General features: G+C 46.7%; 1 protein-coding gene across 1 annotated transcript; it reads right to left on the bottom strand.

Annotated features, from left to right (window-relative positions):
• Positions 1-12,956: 12,956 nt before the first annotated feature.
• On the bottom strand, positions 12,957-13,910 carry LOC136991902 (proto-oncogene Mas-like). The gene has a single exon (XM_067295396.1). The coding sequence runs from the start codon at positions 13,908-13,910 to the stop codon at positions 12,957-12,959; it is 954 nt and encodes a 317-aa protein (XP_067151497.1).
• Positions 13,911-15,104: the final 1,194 nt, after the last annotated feature.

The following is a 15,104-nucleotide window of genomic DNA, read 5'->3' as shown; positions in this document are numbered from 1 at the left end:
TCTTTTCAGATAGTTGACTATGCATCTAGTCATAGGCTTGAGCAAAAGGCTGTCCCAGCTTATTCCAGTTATAGCTGAGCACACTGATTGATCTTACCCAAATTTAAACCTCTGCAGAAGATTTCAGTCCATCTGACCTCACCAATCTAATCTTCCTTTAAGCTTAATACAAAAAAAAAAGGGCACTTCTTGGGCACTGTTCATCTTTTCTTAGAAGAGACATCTTCATAGCCCGGGATCCATGAATCTTCTTTGTAAACTATGAAGAACACGAGATGAACAGCTTAGGTGAAGGCGATTACTTCTGAGATCATATACCTTATATCATAGACAGCCAAAGCGCAGACAGCAAAAACCTCACATCTTGTCCTTCCAACTGGGGAATCCAAGTCAGTGAGTGTAATTAGAACCTGGTTACTTTCTCATGTATCCTGAAATATTGGAGCTGAGAAAGATATCTGAGCCATATTACATGCTAAGATCAAATTAAAAAAAAAAAAAAAAGTACTTCTCTTCTTCTTTTTTCTAACTCTTACATTGCATAGGAGGGAATTTACTAGTTGCACTGGTTAGTATGAAATTTGCGTTTTCCTGGCCTTAGAAATTAGTAGCTGAAAGATCTATTTCCCATCTCTAGTTTCTTTGCTATGAAGGATGGCCATTCATTTTCTCACACCCACTACTTAATCCTGCCTGCTATAACACTGGATTTCAACATAGTTAGAGTTGCTTGCTTTCTCAACTGGGAAGTAACATCTGTGTTCACTTTGGAAGTTCTTGTATGATCCAGTGAGTGTAATTATAACCTGGTTACTTTCTCATGTATCCTGAAATATTGGAGCTGAGAAAGATATCTGAGCCATATGACCCTTGATCTCCAGATGTCTATACACACATATAGAAGCTCCATTGTTAACCAGATAGACAAAATCCTGTTCTCCTTCTTTTTCAGAGTGCTGGGTATTACCAAGAGTGGAATAAATCCAAATCTTCCCAACATTTTGGAAAGAGACCATCTCTGTTATACAAAACAGAAATAACAGAGATAGATAAAGTCTGTTTCTATTTAAAAGTAGACTGAAATTTAGCAAAACATCATTTCAGGACAATGTGGAACTAGAAGGTTACAGTCTAGGAATCCTAGAACAGCCTCATTTTCACACGTGTTCTTTGTGGCTTGTATGTCCAATTTATTGATAGAATTGATACAGCAGCAGCAGACTGTAGTGATGTATTCTTCCGTGCAAATAAATTGCAGTTACTTACCTTTGGTTTAATAAAGACATGATAAGTGAAAATGGATATGCATTTAACTCTTTTCATAGTCGTGGAGTTTAAGTGCAGCTGACATCTACTCTGGAATATCATTGTAATCCCATGCAGACAAATGCATTTGAAACCTTAATTTCCCCAGAGATGCTGACCATCCATTTCTGTCTTCACAGGTAACTCTGTATATCCTGCACACCTTCAAAAGTCAGCTCATGAATTCATACGTCCATGTACCTACTAGTCAGACAGTCAGTTTGTTATGAGTGTGAATGGAGCTTGGTTTGGTGCAGGAATGAGCAGAATTAATCAAAGAGTGTTTTCTATCAGACATTTGTCTAGTAGAATGCCATCAAGTTGACTGGAAAGAGTTGGAATCCAACCAGTGGACTTTTATACCCTTTTCTGAATTTAAAAAATATTAGTATCACAGTTATAAATATGGCACTGAAGGAATAGTTGGTTTATTTGTAATAAATCTGGAGTAGCTCTACATGCATATGCCTGCTTATGGAATTCATCTCACCTAGAGATATACCTTTAAGCATGCCTTCGTTTCTGTCTTCCGTCTTAGTTTCTTCTCAATAGGGAGGGGGAGAAAAAAAAAGTAACAGGTGTTTTTACAGAATGGTTCATGTGAGTATCTTAGACATCTGCTACACGATGAGATGAGTTATGCCATAGAAGTGCCCATTTTTTCCTTCCTTTTCCCTATTCAGGATGTGTAGAATGATAAGTTCAGGAGGCTGCAGCCAGGGCCTGTCCCTCTGGCCCTGAGCCAGGTGGGCAGAGAAGACCTGGAGATGGTAGCCGAGTTCAACCAAGAGTCCAGATGACCAGGAGAGTTCCTGGTGATGAAGCAGGTATGAGGTCAAGCTGAGAAGTCAGCCTGCGGGTCAGAGCCAGGATCAGGCCTGGTGAGGGTAACCAGGGGCAGAGAGAGTCCAGTGCCTACTGGCAGGCCCAAAGTGACAAGATAGGTCCAGGGTCAAGCTGGGAAGTCAGTCCACAGGGCAGGGTCCAGAGCAATGCAGTCTGCACGCTGAGCTGAGCTGAGCTGAGCTGAGCTGGAGATCAGTGCTCCTCTAGGGAAGCTCAGACAGAAACTGAAGGCCCAGGGTTGAGCTTAAATGGGGCTCCTGGGCCCATGGGCAGGAGGTGCAAGTGGATGCCTCAGGCGAGGATGATCAGGCCCATTAAGGCCTGTTAGTGCCCTCAGACCCTGGAAACAGTAGTAATTGAAATGCTCACTAGCATATGTAATTTTGATTTAAGAATTCAAAGAACTGGGAAATATTACTACCTCTTTAAGATCTGTCAGAGACTATTTCTTATCTTTGCAGTCTCATTTAGCCTACTTGCCACTAACAACTCTTGAACATTGATACGTATGTATTTACCATTATTATACTGTGACTTAGTGGCATTTGTAGTGCTCCAGCTTCACACTGGAACAATCTAGGTAGATAATGTGTGTTACAGCTGGTTTGGGATAACACAGACAAGTGGTTCCATTTCAGAATGGCATTTTGGGTGAAATCAGTATTGTCCTCGTTGACCAAAGGAAGTAAGCTGCTCACTGCTAGTGGGAGCATATGATCATGATCGGTTTTTGCCAGTTGCTCTCCAGAGTGTATCAAGACAAGATTGCTTACCTAATGTGAACAAATATCTGAGCAAAACGGCAGCAGAAAATTACACCACAGTAGCTGAGTTCCTCCTCCTAGATCTAATCAAGAAGGCAGAAGCACAGCCCACTCTCACTGTAATGCTTTTAATTATTTGCCTGATGACTGTAGTTGGAAATCTGGCCTTGACCGCATTGATAAGGATTGTCTCCCCAAACCATCCTCCCAAATAGCTTTTCCTTAGCCATTTGGCAGTCTTAGACCTCTGCTGCTCAGTCATCACCCCCAGGACGGTGGCCAGTCTCTTAGCAGAGAGCAAAGCTGTCTCGTTTGGTGGCTGTGCTGCCCAGATGTATTGTTTCTCTACATTTTGCACCAACGAATGTTTCATTCTGGCTGTGATGGCATATGACCAGCTGGAAACCACTGCTATACAAAGCTGTCATGTCATGAAGCCTCAGCATCCAGCTGTGACTTGGTTCTTACTTTTGTGGGTCTCTAATCTCAATGATACACAGCAGCTGTGCCTTTTGGGTGTCCTTCTGTCATTCCAGCATCACCAGTCACTCCTGTGGTGTGGTACCCCTGATCTGTGGTATCTCCTGCTCTGACATCAGCGTTAACAAGATCATCCTCGCAGCATTTTGCATCTTAGGTGACATCTTTGTCATATTGCAGGTACGCATTTTGCTACATCTACATCATCTCTGCCATCCTGAGGTGTCACTCCAGCGAGGGAAGGCACAAAGCCTTCTCCACCTGTGCATCCTGTAAACTTGATAGTTTTTGCCATATCCTTTGGCACTCCAGCTACACACCCCACAGCTCTGGCTCCTTGCCTGACCAAGACCAGGTGATATCTATGTTTTATACAGTGGTAAGCCCCACAGTCTACAGCTTGAGGACCAAGGAGGTCCTCAAAATGAGGCACTGAACAGACTGTTACATGGAGAAAATTGTTTGTCAATCAATAAAACCTCCAAAGGAGTTGGAACAGGTGCTATTGAAGGGTAACACTAGGAGAGGTTGCAGAATTGTGGCTGCTGAGGTGTCATAAGGCTGGCTAGAGAGTTCAAGGAGACCCTACAGTAGAACAGGTTGTGCGAAGTAGTAGGGGACAATGTATGGTGACAACCTGTGTTGGGAGAGGTTTTGAGGTCAGAAGAGGACACTCGGTAGTGATGAGTGTGCTAAGGGAGGTTCTGCAGTGACAGTGGACCCTTGGGGAATGAGAAGTTGTGTTGAGGGAGGTTGTGAAATCAGCAGCAGGCATTAGGGAAGAGGACTGACCATTTCTCAATCTGTGTGACCCTGAGCAGCAGTAGGCCATCTTCTGCAAGGTCTGTGAAACTAGAGCTGCTCATGGATGCATCTGGGAAGCAAAGCATCAGTGCAAGAGTCAAGCTATAACTTTGGACAGACAGTTCTTGTGTTCTTTATATCGCGAGACTGTCTGAAGAAGGGAGAAGTGAAAAAGCATTACCATAGCATGCCAAACATTGGTAAATTCCCATTTTTGATGGTCCCTGGCTCATCTCTCTGGGACAGCAGCACCAACCCAGTCATTTACTTCCTCTTCAGGAGCAACCATCACCACCGGCTCCATGGCTCTGGGAAAGTCACCTTCCAACAAGTGTTTGCAGAGAAAGCAACGTGCGGAGAAGGAAGCCAAGTGCCCAGAGACACTGCTGCAGAGACTGCTGTATAAATCCCTGCTGGCGAGGAGGTGTGGGAGGGTGGGGCAGCCTGCAGAGGGGACTGAGGGGAGGTGGGCAGCAGTGCTCAGCCCCCAGCGGAGCCAGGGCATCTCCACTGTGGTGGGAGCAGCTCAGGTGGTGATGTGCCCCTTCCGAGCAGGGCTGTGCTGGGGACCAGGGAGCTGGGTGAGAGCGATCCTTGTCTGCACACCATGCCAGTGCCTCTTCTCATTACGTGGTCCCCCCTTGTGGAAGGGGACATGGTGCACAGAGCATGGCTATGCAGAGCATGCAGAGCGCGGGGAGGAAGAGTGACCCAGGATGTTGGGCATGTCTTTGGGACCCTGAACCTTACAGGGAGTCTTTTCCCCTCACTTTGACTTGAGGCCAAGCCTGCAGGACTCCAGGGCATTCTGGCAGCTCCTGGGAGGCCACTCTCAGCAGGGATGAGTTTCATCCTGGCTATTTTGGGCTTGTATAGAAACATCCTTCAGGTCTGAACACCTAGGGGACCATTCAGCTGGTGCCATGGCTGCTCTGGTCAACACACAGGGGTCCTGGAGTGATGCGTGGTGCTTCTGTGTGTGTAGAGAAGAGCACCAATTCCTCACCTACAGCCTGAGCCTCTCCATCGCTGTCCCCAGAGGACATCTCAACTCATCTCTCCCAGCTTTCGCCCAAGATGGCCATCTGCAGATGAGTTAGTTGCCCTAGGCTGCCTGTACAGGCAGTGGAGAGAAAGGTGCTTGTAAGGAGCTTTTCCCTTCCCTATGTGGCTGCAGCACACAGCTCCTGCTGAGCCATCAGCCACCCTCCTGTCCCTGTGCCAAATCTCTTCCCCACCACCGTCTCGCCCCACACTGGGGATGCCTCGCTCCCCTTACGCAGTGCCATGCAAGGCCTCTCACCCTAGTGCTTCTGAGAAAGCTTTCAGCTCCCAGCCACAGCACCTTATCTCACTGTCTTCCCAGTAGCTGCTGTGAGGGTCACCTCTCTTCCTGGCACTGGCACTTGCCTGTTGCTGCAGGGCTGAAAGGGCATTTCTCTGCCTCTCCATCCAGCTCTCCAGACTTTCTATTTGTTTTTATTTTGGCTCCTGCCCTCAATCCTTCCCTCCTTTGTGTCTCCATTACTCTCTTTCTGGGTTGGCTGGTGCATGGATCGAATTAACACTAAAACAGTTTGTGAGCAAGTGAAGGGCTGGATTTAAAAGGAATGGATCTAAATCTGATTTTTTGAAATTAAGTTGAAGGCAGAGGAAGAAGGGAAAATGTCTGCACCAGAACATTCAAAGAACTAACAGGGGTCAAAACTTTTCTCTTTTGTTCATTTTAATTCTATGGGGTAACAGGATTCCTGAAGCCATTTCACAGAATCAGAGAATGGTTGAGGTTGGAAGGGACCTCTGGAGATCATCTAGTCCAACCCCCTGCCCAAGCAGGGTCACCTAGAGCAGTTGCCCAAGATCGTGTCCAGGCGGATTTTGAATATCTCCAGAGAAGGAGACTCCACAGCCTCTCTGGGCAACCTGTTCCAGTGCTCTGTCACCCTCACAGCGAAGAAGTTTTTCCTCATGTTCAGATTGTACTGTCTGTGTTTCAGTTTGTGCCCATTGCCTCGCGTCCTGTTGCTGGGCACCACTGAAAAGAGTCTGGCTCCATCCTCTTGACACCCTCCCTTCAGATACTTGTACACGTTAATAAGATCTCGTCTCAGCCTTCTCTTCTCCAAGCTAAACAGGCCCAGCTCTCTCAGCCTTTCCTCATAAGAGAGATGCTCCAGTCCCCTAATCATCTTTGTAGCCCTTCGCTGGACTTCCTCCAGTAGTGCCACATCCCTCTTGTACTGGGGAGCCCAGAACTGGACGCAGTACTCCAGATGTGGCCTCAGCAGGGCTGAGTAGAGGGGGAGAATCACCTCCCTCAACCTGCTGGCAACACTCTTCCTGATGCACCCCAGCATACCATTGGCCTTCTTGGCCACAAGGGCACATTGCTGCCTCATGCTTAACTTGGTGTCCACCAGCACTCCCAGGTCCTTCTCTGCAGAGCTGCTTTCCAGCAGGTCAGCCCCCAACCTGTACTGATGACTGGGGTTATTCCTCCCTAGGTGCAGGACCCTGCACTTGCCTTTGTTGAGCTTCAGGAGGTTCCTCTCCACCCACCTCTCCAGTCTCTCCAGGTCTCTCTGAATGGCAGCACAGCCCTCTGGGGTATCCGCCACTCCTCCCAGTTTTGTATCGTCAGCAAACTTGCTGAGTGTGCACTCTGTGCCTTCATCCAGGTCATTGATGAAAAAGTTGAACAAGACTGGACCCAGTCCTGACCCCTGGGGGACACCACTAGCTACAGGCCTCCAACTAGACTCCGCACCTCTGATCACAACTCTCTGAGCTCTGCCATTCAGCCAGTTCTCAATCCACCTCACTGTCCACTCATCTAACCCACACTTCCTGAGCCTGTCTATGAGGATGCTATGGGAGACAGTGTCGAAAGCCTTCCTCAAGTCAAGGGAGACAACATCCACTGCTCTCCCCTCATCTACCCAGCCAGTCATTCCATCACAGAAGGCTATGAGATTGGTTAGGCATGATTTCCCCTTGGTGAAGCCATGCTGACTGCTCCTGATCACCTTCTTGTCCTCCACATGCTTGGAGATGGCCTCCAGGATGAGCTGCTCCATCACCTTTCCAGGGATGCAGGTGAGGCTGACTGGCCTGTAGTTGCCTGAGTCCTCCTTCTTGCCCTTTTAGAAGACTGGGGTGACACTGGCTTTCTTCCGGTCTTCAGGCACCTCTCCTGTTCTCCAAGACCTTTCAAAGAGGATGGAGAGTGGCTTAGCAATACCATCCGCCAGCTCCCTCAGCACTCGTGGGTGCATCCCATTGGGGCCTATGGATCTGTGGGTGTCAAGTTTGCTTAAATGATCTCTAACCCGATCCTCCTCCACCAAGGGAAAGTCTTCCTTTCTCCAGACTTTCTCTCTTGCCTCCAGGGTCTGGGGTTCCTGAGGGCTGGCCTGAGCAGGAAAGACTGAAGCAAAGGCGGCATTCAGTAACTCTGCCTTCTCTGCATCTTTCGTCACCAGGGCACCCTCCCCATTCAGCAAAGGGCCCACATTTTCCCTAGTCTTCCTCTTGCTACTGATGTCTTTGAAGAAGCCCTTCTTGTTGTCCTTGACATCTCTCACCAGATTTAATTCCAAACGGGTCTTAGCCTTCCTCGTTGCATCCCTGCATACTCTGACAATGTTCCTATATTCCTCCCAAGTGGCCTGTCCCCCTTTCCACTTTCTGTAGACTTCCTCCTTCTGGTTGAGTTTTGCCAGGAGCTCCTTGCTCATCCATGCAGGTCTCCTACCTCCTTTGCTTGACTTCCTACTCATAGGGATGCACCGCTCTTGAGCCTGGAGGAAGTGATGTTTGAATATTAACCAGCTCTCTTGAACACCCCTTCCTTCTAGGGCCCTAACCCATGGCATTCCTCCAAGTAGGTCCCTGAAGAGGCCAAAGTTTGCTCTCCTCAAGTCCAGGGTTGCGATCCTATTCAGTGCCCTGCTGCCTCCTCGCAGGATCCTGAACTCCACCATCTCATGGTCACTGCAGCCAAGGCTGCCCCCGACCTTCACATCTTCCACCAGTCCTTCTTTGTTTGTTAGTACGAGGTCCAGCAGCACACCTCTCCTTGTTGGCTCCTCCACCACCTGTGTCAAGAAGTTGTCACCAATGCTCTGCAGGAACCTCCGGGACTGTTTGTGCCTAGCTGTGTTGTCTTTCCAGCAGATCTCAGGGTGGTTGAAGTCCCCTATGAGAACCAAGGCCTGGGATCGTGAGGCTACTTCCAGCTGTCTGTAGAAGGCCTCATCGACTTCCTCTTCCTGATCAGGTGGCCTGTAGTAAACACCCACAACAGTGTCACCCATGCTAGCCTGCCCTTTGATCCTTACCCATAAGCTCTCGACTCGCTCTTCATCCACCCCTAGGCACAGCTCAATACATTCCAGTTGCTCTCTCACATAAAGAGCAACTCCACCACCTCGCTTTCCTGGCCTGTCTTTCCTAAAAAGCACGTAGCCATCCATGACAGCATTCCAGTCATGCGAGCTATCCCACTAGTTCAAAGAACTAACAGGGGTCAAAGCTTCTCATTTTTGTTTGTTTTAATTCTATGGAGTAACAGTACTCCTGAAGCCATTTCATGTCAGTTAACAAGGTTTGGAGAAGCCCTTTGACAGTTGATTATAATATTGCTTTAGCAGAGATTTCACTAGAAACCATGAGAACTCTCTGCTGTTCTCCTTCTATATCCACTTGTTCTTTCGGCTCCACTGACTGCATTTCCTGGATCTCCATGGTTGTAGTGGGATCCTAGGCACCTGGCACACCTACACTGTGAGGACCCAAAGTCCGGTGACCTAAATCCTACCCTTAGCTTTTACCAAGACTAAAGATAAATCCTTCCCACCCGAAATACTTTACATTTATTTTATCTCTAAATGAAGTTTTCTTGAACAATGCAAGAGAAGAGAAAATGACCATAACTAGTAGAAGTGTTGCTCTTTCTTGTGATAGTCTCGGGGGGAATGTGTAGGTTTAGGTAATACCTCTGCACCTTGCTGGAGCTCACACAAACGCAGTTCACATGAAAGCCTTGCTCTTGTGTGGACCAAGGCAGCCGTAAGAAGCTGTGACCAACAGCCAGGTGTTTACCCAAGCACAAATGTCTGATGAGGTCAGGAGCATGGCACGGGAGGAGCACTTGAGGCCTGGAGTTTATTAAGCACAGGATGGACTGAGGCCGATATGGTAAAGGTGGAACATGAAGAGCCATCTTGGGGCACAGATCAAACATGTTACAGGGTGGAATTGGGTAACGGGGATGCTATAAATTGTTTGCATGACAAAAGATCCACTTGGGCAGGCCAGCTGCAAGGGAATATGCCAAGCATGCTAAATCCTCATATGTAGTTCATTGAATCACATAGGGACTGGTCCTGCTCCCTCTGAAATCACTGCAGGACATGTTATTCCCTTGCCAAAGAGCAAGTGCAGCTGTGTAATACCAGACTAGCATGGCTGGAATTAGCTCTTCTCAAATAACCTTGGCTTTTTTTGTCCTTTTTCAGCCCACACTGAAGCTTTCAGCAAAGATTTTTCCTGTGTCTTACATAAAAAAGTATTTACCTGGTCCAGTCCCTATTTCCTTTACCTTTTGTTTTCCCTTTATTTCTTTTCATTATGATTTGCCTTATATTTAGGGTTCTCTTTGACAGTAGTTTTAATAGTATTCCCTCCACCACACATTGTATGATGGGTATTCTCGGTTCTTCTCAGATCCCTTTTCTTTGTCAGGAACATCCCACAAAATGGGTGATGCATATGTTGCTACTCTAATGCAAAGCACAGCTATAACGGAAACGCATCCTAAGGCAGCTCCAGAAAATGCAAAATGGACTGAGAAAATCAAATGGATTTTCAGATGGAGAAAATATATTACTAAATGTGCACAAGATCCATGAAGAGCAGAGAACAACAACGACAACAACAACAAATCTCACAATTAAGTGGGTGCTAATATTCATCTGATTACCAGGACAGAAACAGTCTATACAAAATAGGAATCTCTGTCAGCTAAATACTTTTTTTTTTTTTTTTTTTGCCCTGTTTGTCTCCTGAAATTTCTTTCCATGAGTCATTTCCTCTACACAGAGAGGATTAGAAGTCAAGAGCATGGCTGAATGCCCTGAAACTTGCTCCATGTACAGACAAAACCAGACTTTGTGAGCTTAATTCTCCTTCAGTTTGAGCTGGTGTAGAGCGACCTCTTCACGAAAAGTCCTGAGGGATGTTGAGGGGACAAATTCCAGCTATCATGCAGCTGGGAAATACTAGATTTCCAAGTGACAAGGTTGCTTAAGGGATGGGAGAGGAAGGGGAAAAGCAGGGACAGAAACACCAGCAAGGAAAGCTTTGTAAGGAGTCCTTGCCTCTGACAGAGACAGGTTTGAGCTGCAGGGATCGATTCACTATGTCAGAACATGACAAAAAGCATCAGTTCTTTTTAAAATTGTTGGACAAATGTGTCCCTAATTCCTCTTTGCATATGTATAATTTGTACAAGGGTTCTAATTTTCATGCTAACAAATGTGTTTGGACTGCACTCTGTCTACAACAGGTAAAAACGGTTTTTGATACTATCTCTCTCCTGAGATATGGTCTTTAGCAGGCTATTTCCTGTTAGAGATCAGTTTCAAAAGAACGGTAATCCTGATGAGCTCGGAAACCATCTAGCGTTCAGAAAATGTAAGGTTAAGTTGGTGTCCAACCTTGCACAGCCTAGAAAGGACAACCCCTGATAGGATTTGGCTGCTTTTCCTGGAAAGGGCGTTCTGAATGCGGGTAGCCAAGAGCAACCTTCCAGTAAGAATTACGATGAGTTCTTGAGATATATATATAGGGAGTGTGTGGCCAATCCGCTTTAGGCCAGTTTCCATAAGGATGCAATACAGACTGCAGGGTTTCTTGGGGAAAAATGTGAAGGACTGCTGGCCCAAGTCTCTGCTTCCTTCTGTGTTTACTGCTCCACTGCCTCTCTCCCTCCCTCACCCTCCAGCACTCTCCTCCCTGCTCTTCCATATCCTTGTATCCTTATGCAGCTGATAAAAATCCCCAGGAAGGGATAAGCAGCAGCTCATAACAGTCCAGATTCCTGACCAGTTAACTGCCAGGGCAGATGTACTCGCACTTTACAAAGCTGAACAGGAAAAGCAGAAAAATAGTATCTGTACTTCTAAGTTTCATGTAATTGTGTCATCTTAAGTAGCATTAGCATATTACTTCCCCTCTCAGCTCACATCTGTTCTTTTAAGAAGAAAGAGAGTGAATGGCCTGTTGGGGATTACCTCTGACATGACGGATGACATGGAAAGTGTACAAGAGACCATGCAGTCAGCTTTGGCCCCAGCTCTCTATTTGGCTGAATTTCTTGCATTAACCCTATCAGCCCGTTTCACTGCAGGGATGTGTCACACTACTTGAGAGTCATGCTCAGAGTGAGATGATGTCCTTGACAGGTCGATCCTGCCTGTATTCTCCCTGTGATCCTCCAGAAGATGTTCTGGATTACTTCTGGCCAGGTTTTCACAGGGCCCTCGCGGGTCTTTGGAGCAGACTCCAGGAGAAAGGGGACCGCCTGCTGTGTGCCTTCCTTCGCTGCCCCCGCAGGCTCTTGTGTGTCTGATAGAGCCTCACTGCCTCCCCAGCTTGCTGCTGTTTTACAGGAGTGCTTCTGGCCTGCAAGGGGGCTTGGCTCTACCCAGCAACCTTTGCCAGCAAATCAGGTGGTCGACCCACTGCACCTCCTGCTACCTCCTTTGCAAGGTCAGGGCTAGCCAAGTTCTCTCCTACCTCTAGTGGCTTCTTTGGGATGGGAATTTGTCAGTCTTCCCTTCTCTCTGCCCTGAGGAACTTCCTACACCGTCCTGTGCCCCACAGATGGTGGGAGTTTTGTGGCAGCAGGGGGACTCTCTTCGTTATTCCCTTAGGATTCCTTCCTTTGAACTCTGACACACTCACATCCCTTTTTTCATTTGTATTCTCACAACCTGCACCCTGCCTCACCCTGAAACTCTTCCTTTTTCAGGGAGAGCTTTCAGTTTGTGGCTGGAGGGAGGTTGGCCTGTTCCTTCTGGTAAGCAGGGACAGCATCCAGGCAGACACCTGGGGAAAAGCACTCAAGCAGAGGAGAACATACATCCCCATATAGCTCTCCCTTCCTTCAATACATTGCGGTCATGCTTCCTACCACATTTCTTTTAGAAAACCTTCTTTTTTTCCCAAAAAAGAATGTTGAGGGGCGGGGAGAGATCCCTTGTATGGTTTATTGCCAAAATAATTGTTTTTGAAAATATTTTTGACCAGACACTTTTGACAATATGTGGTCTATGCAATGGCTTTAGGAGCAAGAAAATTGATGGAGAAGGAGCTGAGATTTTTGCTTTCAGTTAACGTGAAGGTTGAAAGCAAGAAGCAAACAAAGACCAAGCTGACACATTTCCAGATGGTGTTTAATAAATTTCGCACCCAAGGACAGTGACAGTAAGCAGAGTTAGAAAGCTATGCAGCCTGCTTCTCATGCCATATTGTGCAGGAGTCTAAATGAACAAAGGGCATTTGAATATGGGCTTAATGTAGCAGACTAGCAACATGGCTTGGGATAACCCTAAATTAAAGCCTTATATTCACTCCCCCCCCCCCCCGCCCCGATTTCTAGAGTCCAATGGTTTAAAGGAATCTTCATAGTCTTCCTCTCTCTTTCCTTTTGTCTCCAGTGCAGAAGGGGTTCAGGCAAAAGAAGGGATGAATTTAAGAGGCCATAGTTATTGTTTTGTGGCTTTCCCATTCATCTTTGTCATCTGCTGAATCTTCAAAGGCCCTCTGGAAGGCCAGCCTGAGGGTGAGCTGAATCCTCCGATCCCTGTAGCTGCCCATGATGAAGTAAAGAGCTGGACTGATGCTGCTATTGATGCAGGACAGCACAAAACCAATCTCTGGGGAGTAGAGAAATTTATAGCCCCAGAAGTCAAAGAGGATCAGGATGCTCAGCGGAACAGCAAAAATGAGGAAGAAGAGGATGGTGAGCATAATCAGGGTGAAGAGCCTGCCTGTTTGGAGGTGCTGGGAGCTGCACTTGACTTTGAGGAAGAGAGTGAGGCTGAATACCAGCATGAGGGGCGTGCAGAAGAGGAAGTCCAGGACTCCAAGGATGATGAGGAGTATGTGGCAGTTGCTAGAGGGGCGAACAGTGCAAGAAATGTACCCCAGCATGTTCAGCAGCAGCGAGAGGCTCCAGAGCAGGCCGGAGATGATGCCGGACAAGTGCTTTGGGCGATGGCTTCGGCACCAGGGGGGACAGAGGACAGACAGGCACCTCTCAATGCTGATGGCTGTCAGGAGATACAAGCCAGTCCCGTACGTGAAAAGATCCAGGAAGAGGAATATCCCAAACTGCACTCCCACATTAAAGTGCATCAGGTACTGAACTGTTTCGATGGCAATGCAGAGCAGGTAGCCAAAGTCAGCGGCAGCCAGGTTCAGGATGTAGACAGTGAAGCGGTTCCTCCGGATGCGGAAGCCGAGGTACCACAGGACCGTGCCATTTCCCACCATGCCACAGGCAGAGCTGATGAGGCAGAAGCTCTCCATGAACTTGAGGAGAGCATATGACGGCCCTGCCTTTTGCACAGTCCCACTGTAATTAGCTCCATGAGCCAGGCTGGTTGTATTTGGAAGGAAGGTTGATGTAGTTTTAGCACTCATAATGAGGGCTTCACTGTGAAGTACTGATCTGTCACTGTCTCTGATTTCAAACAGACCTCTAAGCAGAGAGCACAGAGGTGGTAGCTCGTGTGACTTTCTCTCGTGATCATCTGGTGGTGTTTGCAATGCCTTTCCAGCTCTTTGTAGCCAGAGGTAGATTCAGGAAAGGATTGCTGTGTTTGGACTTGGAGCCCAGAGCTTTTATGTGTCATTTAAAACACCGTATCTGAGGCCAAATTGTGTGTGGCATGTAGGAAAAGCTAAATTACAACGTATGTGTCTCTTTTTGAACTTATTTCTTGAGGATCCTTTTACAGCCAGTGGTGGGAACAAGTACGTTAAAATAAAGCAATGTTAGCTCAGATTGATCATACCCAAAAAGTTCCTCATTTTCCTGTCTTAATAAAGAGGGAACCCAGGGATATTAGCTCAGATATAATTGTCTTTGCTTCACATAGCTAGGATTAGGTGAGATGTATATTGTCAAAAGTGTATAAAAATTGTAGACAATCAACATACAAATTAAGGTAGCATTAAATCAGACCGAGTTTTTCCTATCCATACTCCCAGAAAACATCGTCGAGTAGTCATAATAGCTGGTAGATTTTTATGTTGATGACTGATTTCTATTTTAATGAAATGTAGTTTAATGTGATTGGTTTGGCCTCTGGAGCCTTATGTATAGATAATAATTCAGTCTGACAGAGTCAGGCCTTACTAATTTCTTAGAAGTTTTAAGAAGCATGTGTAAGAGAAAGTGTCTGACCCTCACATGACATTGGAATTATGGCTTAAATAACTGTTTCACACCGTTCTGTCAATTCACCCTGCTCTCTCCCCATGATACTGGGATTTGAATGAGAATATTGCCCCCCAAAAAACCTCCAAAACCAAAGGTCCAGAAATAAAATTCACTCCATTTTTGTCCCATGAGGTCAAACTGTGTGACTCTTTCCTACTCGCCCTGCCAGCTGTTAGTTTGGACATGACAAGATAGAGAAGTGCCATGAAAGACAGCAGGAGATAGTCAAAAAGAAGAGAGAAACAAGTCAAAATAAGGACAGTGGTGAAGAGGTGAATCATGGGATAATCTAACCGACATGAATAGTTCCTTACCCCTTTGTCAAATGCCACAGCAAGTGGGGAGACAGACTACCTGAACGGGTGAAATGTGACAAATTGAAACATTATTGT

The sequence above is a fragment of the Apteryx mantelli genome, chromosome 4 (assembly GCF_036417845.1).
Source record: "Apteryx mantelli isolate bAptMan1 chromosome 4, bAptMan1.hap1, whole genome shotgun sequence".
Lineage (NCBI taxonomy): Eukaryota > Metazoa > Chordata > Aves > Apterygiformes > Apterygidae > Apteryx > Apteryx mantelli.
This window is presented reverse-complemented; position numbering and strand designations above follow the sequence as displayed.